General features: G+C 44.8%; 1 protein-coding gene across 1 annotated transcript in view; it reads right to left on the reverse strand.

Moving 5' to 3' along the window:
• Positions 1-2,254: 2,254 nt before the first annotated feature.
• The window catches only part of GALM (galactose mutarotase (aldose 1-epimerase)), a 110,902-nt gene continuing 95,604 nt past the window's right edge, over positions 2,255-17,552 (reverse strand). The window contains exons 7-9 of the mRNA XM_006882341.1: positions 4,607-4,748; positions 2,937-3,111; positions 2,255-2,332 (exon numbers count right to left, since the gene is read on the reverse strand). Coding sequence (XP_006882403.1) covers positions 2,255-2,332; positions 2,937-3,111; positions 4,607-4,748 — 395 coding nt within the window. The remainder of the gene's footprint in view (positions 2,333-2,936; positions 3,112-4,606; positions 4,749-17,552) is intronic.

Raw genomic sequence — 17,552 nt, forward strand, 5'->3', positions numbered from 1 at the left:
AATAAAATTTTTTAAAAAAATAGTAAAATCATAAAATTCAAAGGAGGACTAAGGAATTTTTCCAGGTTAAAGGAAACTGAAGAGGCAAGATACAAAACCTGTTTGGATTTTTTTGCTAAGAAAGGCAGTTTTAGACAGGAGGTGGCATTAGAATGGGATTTCTGGTGTAGGTAGGTTTTTGATCTGTCCTTTCGATTACCTTTCATTTGAGAAAGAAGAAAAATTATCCACCCACATCCTCCTTAAAGTTCGCTGTTTTTCAGATTATTAAAGAATGTTGCTTATCAGATAGTTGAAACAGTACAAATAAGGTAAAAAGTAAAAATCCCACATATCCAGATTCCATTCCCTAGAAGCCACCTGCTTTGTTGATAATTTGTTGTGCTTGTTCAGATTTTATAAATGCCCATGTTTTTGTTTTTACAAAAAGCAAACTCCTGTAGATAGTATTTGACCTCCCTTCCTTAATAGTCTGCATAGCATCCCATTGTATGGATTATTTTATCCATTCCTGTTAGTGGGTTCCAGTTTTTCATTACAAAAAGAAGTTGCAGTGAGCACCTGTTTGACTATGAAGAAGAGAGGCAGGACTATGGCTCCATTTCTAGCTGGCTTGGGTGTTCTTTGCCCTCTGGTGCTTTCATCACAGCCAAAGGGAGAGAAGAAGCTGAGGAAAAAGAACTTGACCAGTGGGACAGCTTTAGTTCTAGCCCTGCAGACATTTACTTATCCTCTAGGTCAACACTTTTGTCTTCCAGGTGAGAGAACTGAGGCCCAATGAACTTTGATTGGCCAAGGATCCCATGTAGTAGTGTTAGTACTCACAGCCTCCAGCTCTATTCTAGTGCAGTTCTCCATCACCTCATAAAAATATAGCCTTCTCTACCTCAGAGAGCCTGTGAGATTCTGAGGCAAGGTGTACATTTTACACATTATCTCTTGAATGCCTGAAGAGAGCTAGCATACAGAGAATAGTCAGAAAGTCCATTCTCAGAGGATGTAGATAAGAGACTTTTTCTCTCTGGCTTATTATTGGTTCCTAGAAAGAATTATGGTTTGTCCCCTCAGCCTAACTTAACTCCAATCATGCTGGAAAGCACCATAGGATCTAGAAAACATGGTACTCTTGGTCAGTTTCTCAAAGACCAACAGATTTAAAAATGAGTCACAGAATTGGAGTTTTCTGAAGGTGCTGATTTTTATTTTCTTTTTACTGATTGCTTGTGTGTAATAGCATCAAACATTTCCGTAAACATCATCAACCTAAGTTCATCACTGATGATTAGATTCCTCCTGCACACTCCTAGCCTTGTCTACATGACAATACACCACGTGTTCCCAGGGCACCACCATCGTCCTCACCACACTTCAGAAGGCGAGGCACTGCTCCTCACACTAGCACAGCTCCTATCTCCAATGGCTTCCTTCCTCCCCACCCCCGTGCTGGGCTTTCTCAGTTCATCACAACGGCAGAGACTCCAGATGACGTTCTCCATAATATGATCTCAGCAGCCACGAGACAAACTCAACTTCAACTTCTTCCTTCTTATAACTGAATCTGGGAAGAAAGGTGGTACTAACAACCAGAGCTGGGCCAGATCCATCTTTGGCCCTCAGTGTTGGCCCAAGAGGAGACACAGGAAGCAGGAGAACTTAAGTTCCCATGACCTGGGCTCAAGTCCTGGCCACAATTTCTACCAGTTGGCTGCCAATAGGTGGTTGGTCACTTAACGTCTCTAGGCCTTAGAGTCTGCTTCCGATCACATCATCTAATGCCAGCATGTTGAATGAGTTACTATGACATTTGAAAACCCTAAAGTGCTGTGCACGGCTAAGATGGATTGAGGGAAAGGAGTGAGAGTGGGATAAAAGAAAGGCAGAGTGAACAGTAGAAAAGAAAGGTGGAGATTGAAGTGGCAGCCAACAGCAGCCCAGGCACTGGGGCCTCTGACCATGAGGGTCCTGGGCATCTCTTCTGGGCTCAGGTTTGGGTTGAAATGATGTCACTCGTGGTTCAGTTCTGTCCTCTGAACTACACAGAAAATGGTCAACAGACACGACTGGGAGCCAATCACTGAAAAGCTCCTAGAGAATCAATAATCAGACTGAATACCAAGACAGCTACCATTTATGTTATTTTCATTCCCAGGATTACTTTGAAGCCATTAAATCTTTGCCTTATATATGGACAGAAGATAGGTTGCCGAGGGAGTTCCCAGCTTGGTCCTGACACAAGCCATGTCTTCATACTTCCTTAAGCCACAGAAAACTTGAACCAGGTGGTGTGGTTATACTCCTCGCCAGGCCTCAGCAGCACAGGAGGGAAGTTGGGCTGTAAAGGAGAAAACCCAGATTACACATGGTCAGCCCAGGTGACGCCATCACCATTCACAACTCCTCACATGCAGCGTTCAGGACCGACTGGTACTAGACATGTAGTCTATAGACCCTTTGCCATTACAGTTACTGATTTGCACAGAGATAAAGAACTTGAGCCAGAATGAACATCAGCTGTATCCTTAACCAAGACTTTTGTTGATAAAAGCAGCAATGGGTTGAGTCACATTCTGGTGCAAGCTTCCTTATCACTGACTGGCACTCTCTGGAATATTACTCTAGTCTCTATCTAGAAAGGAAAGTTGTGAGCGAACAGAAAAGGAAAAGAAACTATGAAGAATCCTTTTAAAAGTGTGGATGCAGAAAAATGATCAGGTATTGAACAGAAACATAAAGTTGTTAAAAGCCTTTTAAGTACAAAACGTAATCTTATTTTCTTAAGCATGCTAGTAACTTGGTCCAAGATTTCCTGTGTTTATTGTGTCTTTGAGAGCAAACATGGATCTTTTGCATCAAAGGGAACTGCGAGTGTGCTGACCTCTGTGATACAGCCTGGCCTTAGCCCCACACCCCTCTGATAAGCCAGTGTGTGGCTTTACCTGATTGACAGCATTGGGCCAGTTCTGGGTCTCAAGGCAGAAACCAGAATGCTTGGGATAGCTGGCTCCACTCTTCCCCTTGAGCGTGCCATCCAGGAAGTTGCCCGTGTAGAACTGGACGCCAGGCTGGGTGGTGTACACTTCCAGTACTCTTCCACTGGGGGCATGGTGGACCCTGAGGGTGAAGCCAAACCAACTGTAAGGCTAGGGCCGAAGAGCAGGCAGGGAGAGTAGACACGGGGAAGCTGTCTGAGGCGAGGAACCAGGCTCGGCCACTGCACAGAGTCGGGGTGTTTGAGGTGAGGAAAAAGCATGATGGAGGCTCACGGCCTCGCAGGTGAGGAGCCTCTGGCTGGCTTTGAGGATCCTCAGTAAGAGCAACTTCTCCCTCTGGTCTTTGCTTTGTGGAAAGACACAAAACCCTCTCCTCAGCCAGATATGGGTGGGAGGGGATGACCAAATCGGACAGAGGCAACTGAGGGTCCTGGAGGGGCTGAGATGTTTAGTGACCAAAAGCTGGAGCTCTCTGTGAGGCCTGGGGAAAACAGCAGCGAAGCCTCATGAAACAAGAGCTGCTTTTCCTGAATTAAATGGCCCCCTTCTCTGTGGGTTGAGCAGGCTACTATTAATCAGCTCACTCTCTGAACAGTTCTGCTGTTGAAGTCCACGAGACTGGCTGCTTTCCCCACCTCTCTCTCTCTTTTTTTTCCATCGAGCAGCTTTTTAGTGAGAAATTGTCCAGCAATTTCAAAAGGATACAGATAAAGGCTTAGGACTGGGTCTTCCTATCTTACCGAGAGGCAAAACACACGCGTGTTAAATAAGCCACACAATGTGTGGTCAACCAGGAAATTGAGGGAAAGAGAAGGATTTGAACGGAGAGATGGCAGGGTGGGGACCGAAAGGGGAGGAGCAGAGCCCAGACGGACTGCAGAGGGTTTTGATCGTAGCTTTTCTTTGAGAGCTTCAATTCTTTTCCTCTGCTGTAGCGAAAAATCTATTTATCCAACACATATTTACTCATTGCAAGTGTCAAGTACCCTACTTTTCTTAAAGATGGAGGAAAGGTTTTCCAAAATTGAAATAGCAGGAGGAGGTTGGAAGATAGTGTGAGGGTGAGGGTGTAAATGCCTGTAAAGTCAGCGGGAGGTGGTGGGTGCTGAGTGAGGGAAGAGCAGCCTCCAGCTGCCCAGGGAAGAGTAGGCGGGGCGTCATCACAAGTCAAAGCACAAGGGGTGTTCAAGGGGGAGGCAAGCTCAGTGAGGAGGCTCCTAACAGATAATGGGCCTTAAAGAACAGGCAGAGGTGGGAGAGGGGACAGTATTTCCACAGAGCTCTCTACTACAGTGAGAACTTTGAGGAATGAGAACAGGGGCGGGGGTGGGTTGGGTGGCACAAATGGTTAGTTGCCCACCAATAAACCGAAAGATAGGTAAAAACGGAACCCACGTAAGGGGCGCCTTTGCAGAGGGGCCTGGGGCTCTGCTTTCAGGAGGTTACAGAGCCTTGAAAATCCTAGGGTACAGCTCTGCACCCGCACGCAGGGACAGGAGTTGAACTGGCTCCACTGATGCTAACAGCAATAGCGGCACAGTGGTAAATGCTGTAGATGTGGTCGCAGGGAAGGCTCCTCAATTAATGGCAGGTGGCTCCCCTACACATGACCTGACCTTGCGCAAAAATGCTTTTCTTTAGATCTCTTCAGGCAGAAATTATGGTCAAAACCGCCAATATGGAACTCTTGCAGGTGCTTCCCAAGCTCCACTGGCTTTGTCAGGTCAAACGCAGTTCCTTGCACAGGAACAATTTCTCCTGGTGGAAAGAGGCAGAAAAAACACGCTGATAAATACTCAAATAAAAGGTTTAGATACAATGTCCTACACAGCAACTTGGTTCTATTCTCTCAGCTTTCATTTCAATTTCTACAGAATTTGGGAGCCCAGATCCTAAGAACCTGAGTAGAGTTAGTTACTAGATTTCATTAGTTACTAGATTTCATAAGGTGCTACTGACTGCAAGATGCAAAATCTATTTAACACATATTCTAATTTAAGAACCAAATATGAAGTTTGGATAAAAAATTAAGGAAACATCTCCAATCAGGGCTAAGTTGGATAAAGTGTGATTTATTCTTACCACCTTTTGTTGTTGTTATGTACTGTCAGGGTGAGTATAGTTCACAGTGACTCTAGGTACAATATCTCTGAATCCTACCCTGTCCTGAGCCAATCTCACCCTCTCTGACACACCTACCCTCTTTACCCCCAGTTACTGTGTCAATCCATCTCATCCGGGGTCTTCCTTTCCTGTACTATCCCTTAACCCTTCCAAACAACATCCTTCTCCAAAGACTGGTCTCTCCTGGCAACATGCCTGAAGTATATGACATGGAGTCTCAAAAATCTTAGCCTCCGAAGAGTAGTTTGGCTTCACCCTCTCCAGAGCAGACCTCTTAGTTCTTTTAGCAGCCCATGGTATGTTCAATACTCTTCTCCAGCACCACAGCTCAAAGACATCACAATAGTCGCTCCCGGAATTGACCATTACTTGCTGTCATGCTGCAGTATCTCAAGGCTCATCACCAAACATTACTGCCTGGCAGTGGCCACTCACACTGACAGAGTCTCTGATGCTAGTGATTCTCAAACCACTTTAGCCATAGTATCATTAGCAACCACTCTGGCCTCAGTCATCTCCCTGAAAGGCATTGTCCAAAAGGTATGTGGACCTATTCACAGTGATCCTGGGGCAGACAAGAGCACACTGGGCTGTATGCCCACCCTGGCGTTAATGGTGTTAGACTCTGAATCAAAACCACTGTGGAACACAGCAAAGCCCCTACTGATCCCGCTCCATCCTCACAATCTCTGCAGTGCTGTGCCTGTTGCTGCTGTAACCGTGTCTGTCCACCTCATACATTGACAAGAATGATGGTCTCCTCCTCCTCCAGGTTCTGGCCCCTGCTGGCAATATACCCCAAGCATTTGAGCAGAGTCAGCATCAATGCTTCTAAGGCACACTCTGGCCAAACATCTTCCTGGACAGATGTTTATAAATTCTTTTGACAGTCCATGGTACATTTAGTATTCTTTACCAATGCCACAGCTTAAAGACACCAATTCTACTTTAATCTTCTTTATTCTTTGTCCAGCTTTCACATGCGTAGGAGGCAACTAAAAATATCATGGCTTGGGTCAAGTGCACCTTAGTCTTTAAAGTGACATCCATAGTCTTTCTCTATTTCTTTCAGGGAAAGATCCATCTCTCTTTCTTTCTCTGAGATGTATCTTTTCTAATAAAATTGTCTTTCATTTTACCTTTTTTAAAAAAGAGACATCTTTGTGTAGCATTTTAAAGAGATCCTTGGCAGCAGATTTGCCCAATACCATCATGCCCACTGTACTATATGCCAATTTGAGATTCAGTCCCTTAAATGAAAGCTTTGCATCTCCGTGAATGATTCCTGAGTTACAGTCAGGCAATCACTGCTTCCTTATGTCTAAACCAGATTCCTTAAGCTCCCAATTCAAACTCACAGCAGTCAGGTAGGAACTGACACATAGCTGACCCTCCACTGGTTTCTGAGGTTGTAAATCACATGGGAGGGACTTTCTGTGGAACTGCTGGTTGATTTGAACTGTCGGAGAGGCATAGCTTTGGATTGGCAGTTCAACTCCCTACAGACAAAGCCACCCTCCTCGGCTCCTGGTGTCCTTTATGTTTTCTTCTTCTCATGGCTGGTCCTGGAGCGTCATGTGAGTAAGTGGGATCCTGTGGGAGGAGACTGCTGTGTGGGGATCCTGGACTCTTACAGGACAAAACACAGAAGGAATCTGCACAGGAATCCTGTCCTTGAAGTCACTGTCCCATTAGAAAGATCCCTTCCAGGTGTCATGGGACTCAGGTGTGCTGATGTGGAAGAAGTCTGAGCACCCCGAGTTGAAACTGCTCATGCATTATCGGGACCTGGTGTCATGGAACTCAGGTGTGCTAGGGTGGAAGGGGTCTGAGCACCCTGAGTCCAAACCACTCATACAGTACAGGAATAAAGAAACAGACCCACATGATGCATGACACAACAACCAGAGTCTTCATAGAAACTAAGTGATGGTGATGCTTATCACCAATGACACCTCAAAGTAGACAACGTAAATGAAATCGTGTGTTAACGTCTTCTGGCTTACCACAACCCCTAAGCAAGAATCAGAGAATTTCAGGGAGAAAAAGAGGAATGTGATTGTTTCAGGAGCCATTTCTATCAGAGATTCAGTGGAGCCAAACTGTTAGCAGACAGCCCTTTAAACTCACTTGCCAAAAAAGCTGTATCATGGTTTTACATTCTGGAAAAAATAGCGTTTTTACATTTGGTGCGGGGTGGGGGGGAAGTAGCATTTTGCTCCATCACTTCTCATTCTCTTACTAACTTCTTTCTTCTCTTCTCTAGAGGCTCAGGCCCAGCTATTTCAAATTCGTTGTTTGTTGTTATGTGCCGTCGAGTCGTTTGCGACTCATAGCGACCCTGTGTACAACAGCCCTAAACTCTGCTCTATCCTGTGCCAATTGCACTGCCTCTGACACACCCATCCCGATTACCCCAGTCACTGAATCAATCCACCTCATAGAGGGTCTTCCCCTCCTGCGCTGTCCCTCCACCCTCCCAAGCATGATGTCCTTCTCCAAGGACCGGTCTCTCCTCACAACATGTCCAAAGTATGTCAGACGAAGCCCCAGAATCCTTGCCTCCAAGGAGTAGCCTGGTTTAACCCTCTCCAGGATGAATCTGTTTGTTTTCTTGATAGTCCGTGGTACATTCAATACTCTTCTCCAGCACCACAGCTCAAAGGCGTCAATTCTCCTTCTACCCTCCCTAGTCATTGTCCAGCTCTCTGATGCACAACAAGTGACTGCAAAGACCATGGCCTGTATCAGGCGGACCTTAGTCTCCAGAGACACACCGTTGCTCTTGAGTACTTTAGAGAGGCCCCTAACAGCAGATTATAAATGTTTTAGATTTAGCTCAGTTAATGAGGCCATAAGGAATGTAGAAAGTGGTCATAAGTGGGGAAGACCAGAGAGCCAAATCGAGGGTTATAAGGCACCATTACTTCCTCTCTGTTGGCATGTTCTCAGAGTGTGTCAGCAACAGATCAGCTGACTGGGAACTGTCCCTCAGTCATTCTTTTGTTCAATTGAGACTTGTTGTTGTTATGTGCCGTCGAGTCATTTGCGACTCATAGCGACCCTATGTACAGCAGCCCTAAACCCTGCTCTATCCTGTGCCAATCTCATTGCCTCTGAAACACCCATCCCGATTACCCCAGTCACTGAATCAATCCACCTCATAGAGTGTTTTTCCCTCCTGCGCTGTCCCTCCACTCTGCAGGATTTATTGTATTAAGGAGGTAGGATTAACTGTATTAAGGAGATAGGATTGGGGTGGAGTACAACCCCCACCTTACTAGAAGGGACCACCCAAGTCCCACCCTTAGCTCTCCTGGAGGTGGGCTTTCGAATGTTCCTAGGTGACTTCAAGGCTCGTTCACTTGGGCCATTTCATCTAACCTGATCCAGCTGTGCTGACAGTGGACAATGGACAACCTCAGCCTGCAGGTTCCCTTTGCTCATCAGTTTCTGTGGCCACATTCATCAGCCTTCCTCATCCACAAATCATGTGAGCCATTTCCCCAATGGGTTTTGAGTTTCTGAGAAGTCCAGGCAAATCACAGAACCCAAAGCCGTTGACAGGAGTGAAGGGACTGAAGAAGGAATTTAAAAAAATTTTTTTTCTGTGTGTGTGTGTACTGTCAAATTGGATCCAACTGGCACAGGAGGAGATTGCCCCTCCTTCTCCAGCAGAGCATCTGGTGGATTTGAACTGTGTACCTCTGGGATTGCAGTACAGCTTCTTGCCACTAGGCCCCCAGAGCTTCCCTGAGAGAAGGAATTTGTAATGTTAGAGATGATGGGTGGTACAGAAGTTTGAACACTTGGAACAGTGAGAATCCCTGCCTTACGAGGACTGGCCGTGTGCTAATCAGTGTAAAAGAAATGAATTGTGCATATGGTATGCCAGGCACTGACAGGCAGGAAATTAGTGAGACATGGCACCTTCCTGCAGGAAGGGAAAGACAAACAAGAATACTGCATTAGTGTGGAGAGGGCTGCAGTGCAAGCAATGCTAAGGGACGCTCTGACTGCACTTCTTCCTGTGTGGACTGGTTTGCTATTTTGACAGCCATGGAGTATGCAATATTCTCTGTCAACATCAGAGTGCTGTAGGAAAGCCGTGATTGAGAGCTTTGGGGGATTTAGAGGATGGCAGATAGGAAATTCCATAGATGAAATACTGAGGTTGAATCAAGGACTGAGGTATGATAGTATTAGGTTGAAGGAACCCCTGGTTGGTAAAAAAAATTACGTTCGACCACCAGTCCAAAACTTGGCAGTTCATATCCAGCCAGAGCACCTCCACAGACAGGCCTGGTGGAATGCTTCAGAAAAGCCACAGCCTTGAAAATTAGGAGGACCAGCGCTCTCCACACATCAGGGGTTGCTCTGGGTTGGAACTGACCAGACGGCAACTAACAGTAACAGTGTTAGGCTGAGAGTAAAGAGAAAAAACAATATTTCTGTGCAAAGACCAGTTTGACTACAAAACAGTAGGACATGTGTGTATTTGTGAGGTGTGAATGGAGAGGACAAAATGCCTTTAATGTGGCAGGAAAGAGATTAAGTTTTGCTAGTGAAGTAATTTGTCAGAATCTGGTACCATGAAGAAACTGGACTAAATGATCAACTGAGGTTTGCAGTTTAATTTGCTACAGATTATGCCACCAGAGGGAGTTTTGCAAGAAGCAAGAAGTGGCATAGCACCCAAAGGCACATGGTTCAAGGCCACCAGATGCTTTGTAGGAGAAGGATGGGCAAGCTCCTCCCACACGATTAACTGCCTCTGAAAACCCACTGAAGGGTCGGCTATGGATCGGTTCCGACTCGACAGTCATAACAAGAAGCCACCAGAGCTCCCTCTTAGATCCATAGTCTTCAAACTTCTACCCCAGGTTCCTACAAAATTCTATTTCCAAAGGAGTCTCTGGAAAAAGATTCTGAAAAATTTCACTGGAAAACTCTCAGAACAAGAAGATAGTACTGGTCTATTTCCACGATCTTCAGATTTGAAGCATCCCAGGCTCCTCTGCAACAGGCCGGCAAGGTAAGGTGAAGAGGAAATCTCTTGCTGACAGCAGAAGAAAGGATTTCAATTCTAGCGCTTTGAATGAAGATGTTTAGGCCTTTATAAAGCGTCCTGACTGTCAGAACTGTATCACATCTTTTTAAGTGAGTATTGGTAGCTAGAAAAAGTTGAAAGAGAGAGGGAGAAACAGGAGGTCCCAAGAAATGAACAGGCCTTTATTAAGTGGGATGCCAGATGACCGCAGGCAGAAAAGATCAGAATAGCTGCAGGCAGGCAAAGACAGTTTCCTTTCATCCAGGCGGTGAAGGAGATTTAGAGGGGATGGAGTTTGCTCAGGAATTTGGGGGCAGGGATGTTGTAAGTCTGTGATCAGGCCCAGGGCCGTATCAGGACCTGGTCAAATCTTATCAAGACATAGGCCTGGGGCTAAATATGTGGGGTATGTGGGGAACTGCAACATTCTTCTTCCAAGTATAAACTTGAGAGGTCTAACATATTCATTTAGGATGTTGTTGTTATGTGCCTTCAGGTTGTCTGCTCATAGCGACCTTATGTACAACTGCTCTGAAGCCTGCCCTGTCCTGAGCCAGTCTCACTGATTCTGACACACCAACTCCTAGTTACTGTGCAGAAAGTCAAGGATTGTGGTCTTCAATGTGGATTGAAACTCAACATCAGGAAGACAAAGATTGTCACCACTGGGCCAATTGGCAGCACCATGATAGATGGAGAAGACATTGAGATTTTTAACAATTACAGCTTGCTTGGCTCCACAATCAACACTCTTGGCAACAGCAGTAAAGTAATCTAAAAACAAATTTGACTGTGAAAATCTGCTGTCTAGCGACCCTGTGTACAACAGCCCTAAATGGCGTTCTATCCTGTGCCAACCTCGCTGTCTCAAACACATTAATTCCCACCACTCCACTCACAAAATTGATCCATCTCATCGAGGGTGTTCCTCTCCTGTGCCATCCCTTCACTCTCCCAAACATGATGTCCCTCTCCAAGGACCAGTCCCTCCTTGCAACATGCCCAAAGTATGTCAGACGAAGCTTCAGAATCCTTGACTCCAAGGAACATTCTGGCTTCACCCTCTCCAGGACAAACCTGTTTGTTCTCCTAGCAGTCCATGGTATATTCAACACTCTTCTCCAGCACCACAACTCAAAGGCATCAATTCTTTTTCTATCAACCCTATTCACTGTCCAACTCTCCAATGCATAGCACGTAATTGCAAAGACTATAGCCTGGATCAGGCGCACCTTAGTCTCCAGCCGCCTGACGCTGTTGCACTTTGGTACTCTTGAGGGGACCCACACAGCTGACTTTGCAGGCTATGGTCTTTGCAATTACTTATTATGCATCAGAAAGCTGGACAATGGCCAATGATGACAGTAGAACAATTGATGTCTTTGAGTTGTGGTGCTGGAGAAGAGTCTTGAATATACCCTGGACTGCCAAGAAAACAAATAGGTCTGTCTTGGAGAGGGTGAAACCAAGTTTTTCTTTGGAGACTAGGATTTTGAAGCTTCGTCTCATATATCTTGGGCACGGGGCCAGGAGTGGCCGGACCTTGGAGAAGGACATCATGCTCGTGAAGGGTGGATGGACAGTGCAGGAGAAGAAGACCCAGATGAGATGGATTGATACAGTAACTAGTGTATTTAGGATGAGGGTTGTGTGTGTCGTCCCCCCCCCCCGCCGCCCTTTTTTCCTTTCATGTGGTCACATGAAGACAATAAGGAAACTTGGTTTCTACTATGGTTGGGGGGAGGGTAACAAGTAAAGCAGGGCTGAAATCTTAAGAAACCGGAAAAAAAAAGCAAGAACATGTACTGGACTATTAAAAGAATTAGAGAAATAAAATAAAATAAAACAACCCACTTGTCTGTCAGTTATTTAAGCATTTTGTTCTGGCTTCATGGGTTCCTAAGTGCTGACAATAGATACAACTCTTCTATATTAAAACGAGGCATCATTTTCTTAATCCTTTTAAGAATCTTTTCAAGACTGAATTAATTTATGCTTTGAATTTTTGTTGTTGCAATGATGTGTTTTCAGTAACGGAAGACATTTTGAAAGAAATGGGGAAAATTTTTTTAAGGCAGTAAGGATACAATTGTTGTTAGGTTCCCTTGAGTCGAATATGACACATAGCGATCTGAACACTGTCCTATCTCATGTCATCCGTCACAGTCTCCGACCCACCCAAGTCCATTTCTGCAAATGTTCCAATAAGGGTAGGGTATCTGGCGCTGGGCTTGGTTGGTAGAGGCAGGTTTCTTTAGATTAATGCAGTTATAAAAGGAGCCACCAGAGGGCAGCATGCAATAAAAAAGCCTCTCACAAAAATCCAAAGGTGAAAAACGAAGGGTTCTGAAAGGGGTAAACTCACAGATCTTTTTAGAAATGTAGTCTGACTGGTGTGTGAACACTGGACTGGGGTCCTTGAGCTCACACACAGCAGGGAGGGTGTCTGGGGTATAAAGTGCCCAAGCAAGTCACTGTGATCTGGTGAGACTGTCCTGACATATTGGTGGTACCCACTGTTCAATCAAGGGAGTTTGAGAAGCAGAAAAACTTTCTTTTCCCATCAACAAACAAATGGATTGGAAAACTATAGCATATTCACATAATAGAATACTATGCAGCACTAAAAAACAAGGAAGGAACTAGTAAACCACTATACAGCAATGGGTGACCCTGGAGAACATTATACTGAATGAAATATCTCAGTCACAAAAGGACAAATACTGCATAACACTACTTTATAAAACTAGACTGCCACGTAGGGTTGGGGGAAACAATAAGAAGAGGGGATAGATAATGAGCACTTCATTGAAATAGATGAAGGAAAGAACTGTTTGAAAGGAATATATGATTTGGCACTATTTGTATGACAACAGTCCAGAATAAGAGGTGTATAGATAAGAGGACTGCGGAGAGATGGGAGCGGGGGGAGGGGAGAAACATGCATCAATGAATGAATATTTTAGAAAAATCAATGAGGGCGGTAGGGAGGAAAATGTGCAACAATGAATGCATGAAAATACAATTTTTCTGTAAACTTTCTTTAAAATAACAATTTTTAAAAACCTCTTTCTTTTTACTAAAGCATCTCAAAGAGAAATTACATATTTTATGAGTATCTGTTTCCTTTGTCCTAGTTCTTTCTATGAATCTCAAGTTTATTTGTAAAGAATTGAACAAATAAACCACTTTTGGCCCTTTTCCTTTCATCTACCTGTGATTGTTTCCCTATGTTCATTTCTTATTTTGTGTGCTTAGGAGTTGAGTCAATGCTTGATCTGCCTCATGTTCTCTTTTTTCCTTCCAACGGTCCCTCACCCACTCAGTGCCATGGACTTGCTCTGACTCAGAACCGCCAACAGGCTTCCAAGACTAGAGATTATGACGAGGAGTCTTTCCATCTTTCTCCATCGACGAGGGCCGAGATCTGTTCTGAACGGTATCTTAAATGTGGACCAATCCATAGAGTTTTATTTAGCTTTATTGTAGTACAAGAAAAAGCTCTATGACTTTTCAATGACTTTAAAACTGTACATGCAGTAAATGAGGGTAAAAAAGTGATGCCAAATAGGGGTTTGCTTAATTATTTCAACGTTGAGGGCAAAGTAATTTTATTTATTCATTTTATTTGAGTGAAGGTTTACAAACCATATTAGTTTGTCCATAATAATTTATAGGCATTTTGTTTTATAACATTAATTGCAAAGTGAGGGCAAATTTAAATAACATTAAGAAGGGCAAGAAGGAATTGAAGGACTTGGCCTGAGTTGCCTAACCCAGGAACTGCTTGTAAATCTTTATGAAAACGGATTGCTGCACCTTTCTCCTTAGGGGGGCTGGGCTGACCTTCTGGGTCAACTGAACCCTTTGACCACTGTGCCACCCAGGATTCTCTCCTTAAATTCAAAACTCATTGTCATTGAGCCAAAACCAAATCCTAGTCGACCTTCCATAGGGTTTTTGAGGCTGTAAACCACGCAGTGGGAGACTGCCTATCCTTCTCCCATGGAGTCACTGCTGGACTTGAACTTCCACAGAGGTGCTGCCTTTGGAGGAGCAGCACAGTTCCCTGGAGAACGCTTTCCTTAAACTGAAGGTAGTGGTTGTTGTTGTTATGTGGCGTCAACAACAGCTCTGAACCCTGCTCTATCCTGTGCCAACCTTACTTCTTTGACACACTCCCAATACCCCAGTCACTGAGCCAATCCATCTCATTGAGGGTCTTCCTCTCTTGCACTGTGCCTCCATCCTTCCAAGCATGACATCCCTTTTCAAGGAATGGTCCCTCTTTGCAACCTGTCCAAAATATGTCAGACGAAGCCTGAGAATCCTTGCCTCCAAGGAGCAGTCTGCTCTCACCCACTCTAGGATGAACCTGTTTGTTCTCCTAGCAGTCCATGGCATATTCAACACTCTTCTCCAGCACCACAGCTCAGAGGCATCAATTTTCTATGTTTTCTAGTCATTGTCCAGCTTTCTGGTGCATAGCAAGTAATTGAGAAGGCTATGGCCTGTATCAGGCACACCTTCATTTCTAAACTGACGTTGTTGTCTTAATACTCTGGAGAGGTCCCTGACAGCAAACATTCCCAGTGCAGACATCTTGATTTCCTGGCTGCTGTTACCAAGAGTATTGACTGTGGAACCAAGCAAACTGGAGCTGTTAACAATCTCAATCTCTTCACTGTCTATCATGATGCTGCCGGTTGTCCCAGTTAGAATCTTTGTTTTCTTGATGTTAAGCTTCAATCCATAACTACAGCACAATCCTTGACCTTGAAGCAAGTGCTTCAGTCAGGTCCTTCTTTCTGCAAGCAGTAGCCTAAAAAAAAGGCCCTTTTGTTTCCCAGTAGATGGTGCTAGAGACCCAGTAGTATAAAGTGCTTGCTTTAAAGCCAACCCCCTTTTGTGACTTCTGAGTCTCACCTCTCAACCCAGATCAATTCTGGGAGGAGAGTTGAACTGTTTGGGTCAAAGATTCATCTGGGGGTGGATGTCAGAAACACTAAGACAAGGAGGAGAGCCCATCTTTTTGGAACCCAGGCCCCTGCAATAGTAAGTTTCTCCACACTGGGGAAGGCGAAATACAGAATACAGAGATCTCTGAGAACATCAGGTCTTCAGATGCTGAAGAAAACAAGGACCCTCCCCAGAACCGACGAGAGAGAGCCTTTCCCTAAAGTTGGCACCCTGACTTCTAGCCTCCTAAATTGTAAGGGAATGCATGTCTGTTTGTTAAAGCCACAAAAAGGAATCATTTTGGGTAGAAAGGGTGCATCTACTACTTCTATGTGGTGGAATCTGTCACCAGCCACCTCCCAGACTGACTTAAAAAAAAACCTAAATGGCATCAGACTGGGCCCAGGGACGCTTCTGAAAGAACCATCATGATGGCCGTCCAACATCCAGTATAAGATAGAGAGAACCTGGGGACCTCTCCCACACTGGACAGTCTCATGAGAAGAGAGGCTTTATTTTCCTTGGCCAACATCTGAATGACACTTGCAAACTCCTGAATTTGCCATGCAGGGTTTTCAAACAATTTGCATGTTTTCATGATGGCTGCCCAAGGAGAACCTAAAGTCCAAACTTGTGTTGGTGGGCGATGGTGGTACTGGAAAAGCGACATTTGTGAAACATCATCTGACTGGTGAATTCAAGAAGTATAAAGCCACTGGCTGTAGAGGTCCAGCCCCTCATGTTCCACACCAACAGAGGACCGATTAAATTGAAGCTGTGGGCTACATACAGCTGGCCAGGAGAAATTTAGGGGACTGAGGGATGGCTATTATATCCAAGCCCAGTGTGTCATTATAATGTGTGATATAACATCCCGAGCTACCCACAAGAATGTGCCTAACTGGCATAGGGATCTGGTCTGAGGACGTGAAGACATCCCCTTTGTGTTGTGTGGCAACAATGTGGACATTAAGGGCAGGAAAGTTAAGGCAAAATCCAATGTTTACCACTGAAAGAAGAATCTTCAGTACTACGGCAACTCTGCAGAAAGTACCTACAACTTTGAAAAGCCTTTCCTTTGGCTTGCTAGAAAACTAACTGGAGACCCTAAAATGGAGTTTGTTGCCTCATGAGAAGTTGTCCTGGGCTCAGCTTTGGAAGCACAATATGAGCATGATTCAGAGGATGTGCAGAAAACTGCTCTTCTGGGCAAGGATAACGGATCTGTGAGAAAACGAAGCTGGAGCCCAGCATGAGAAGTCTAGCTTTATAGGCAACTGTCCTGTGACATCAGTGGTGCCGTGTGTTCGCCACTTTATTGTATAGTGAGCAGAACAGGTGCTAATCTTTAGGATGCTGAAGGAGATGAATGGGCTTCAGGGTGAGTGAGGAGGTGAAAAACAACCCAACTATTTTTTTTACTTGCATATTTAGCTGCTTTGGAACATGGCTGTTTCCTTCTTGAGTTTCAAATACATAACTGCTAATCCCAGAACACCTGATTGTGCTCATATGAAACCTATACTTAGACCAGGAAGCAGTCCTCAGAACAGAGCAGGGAAACACTGCATGGTTCAAAATCAGGAAAGGAGTTTGTCAGGGATGCATCCTTTGCCTGTACCTTTTCAACCCATATGTAGAACAGATCATCCAGGAGGCTGAGATTTATGAAGAGGAATGTGGCATCAGGATTGGAGGTAGACTCATCAATAATCTGTATGCAGATGACACCACCTTGCTTGCTGAAGCTGAGGAGGACCTGAAGCGCTTGCTGCAGATGGTCAAGGACTGTAGTCTTCAATAAGAATTGAAGCTCAACATCAAAGAAGATAAAGATTCTCACCACTGGGCTAATTGGCAGCAACATGATAGATGGAGAAGAGATTGAGGTTCTTAACAACTGCAGCTTGCTTGGCTCCATAGTCAACACTCTCAACACCAGCAGTCAGGAAATCGAAAGACGAATTGCACCGGGAAAATCTTCTGTCAGGGACCTCTCCAGAGTACTGAAAAGCAACGATGTCAGCCTAGAGACCAAGGTGCACCTAATCCAGGCCATGTTCTTCTCAATTACTTGTTATGCTTCAGAGAATTGGACAATGACCAAGGATAACAGGTGAACCAATGCCTTTGAGTTATGATGCTGGAGAAGAGTCTAGAACATACCAGGGACTGTCAAGAAAAAAATAGGTCTGTCTTGGTGAGGGCGAAACCAAGTCTTTCCTTGGAGGCTAGGATTTTGAAGCTCCATCTCACATAATTTGGGCATGTGGCCAGGAGAGACTGGTTCTTGGAGAAGGACATCATGCTTAGAAGGGTGGAAGAACAGCGCAGGAGAGAAAACCACGGATGATATGACTTGATACAGTGGCTGGGGCAATGGGGGTGGGTGTGTCTGAATTAGTGAGACTGGCTCAGGACTGGGCAGG

This window comes from Elephantulus edwardii, unplaced genomic scaffold (genome assembly GCF_000299155.1).
Source record: "Elephantulus edwardii isolate Elephantulus edwardi_28Jun2011 unplaced genomic scaffold, EleEdw1.0 scaffold00019, whole genome shotgun sequence".
NCBI classification, from domain to species: domain Eukaryota; kingdom Metazoa; phylum Chordata; class Mammalia; order Macroscelidea; family Macroscelididae; genus Elephantulus; species Elephantulus edwardii.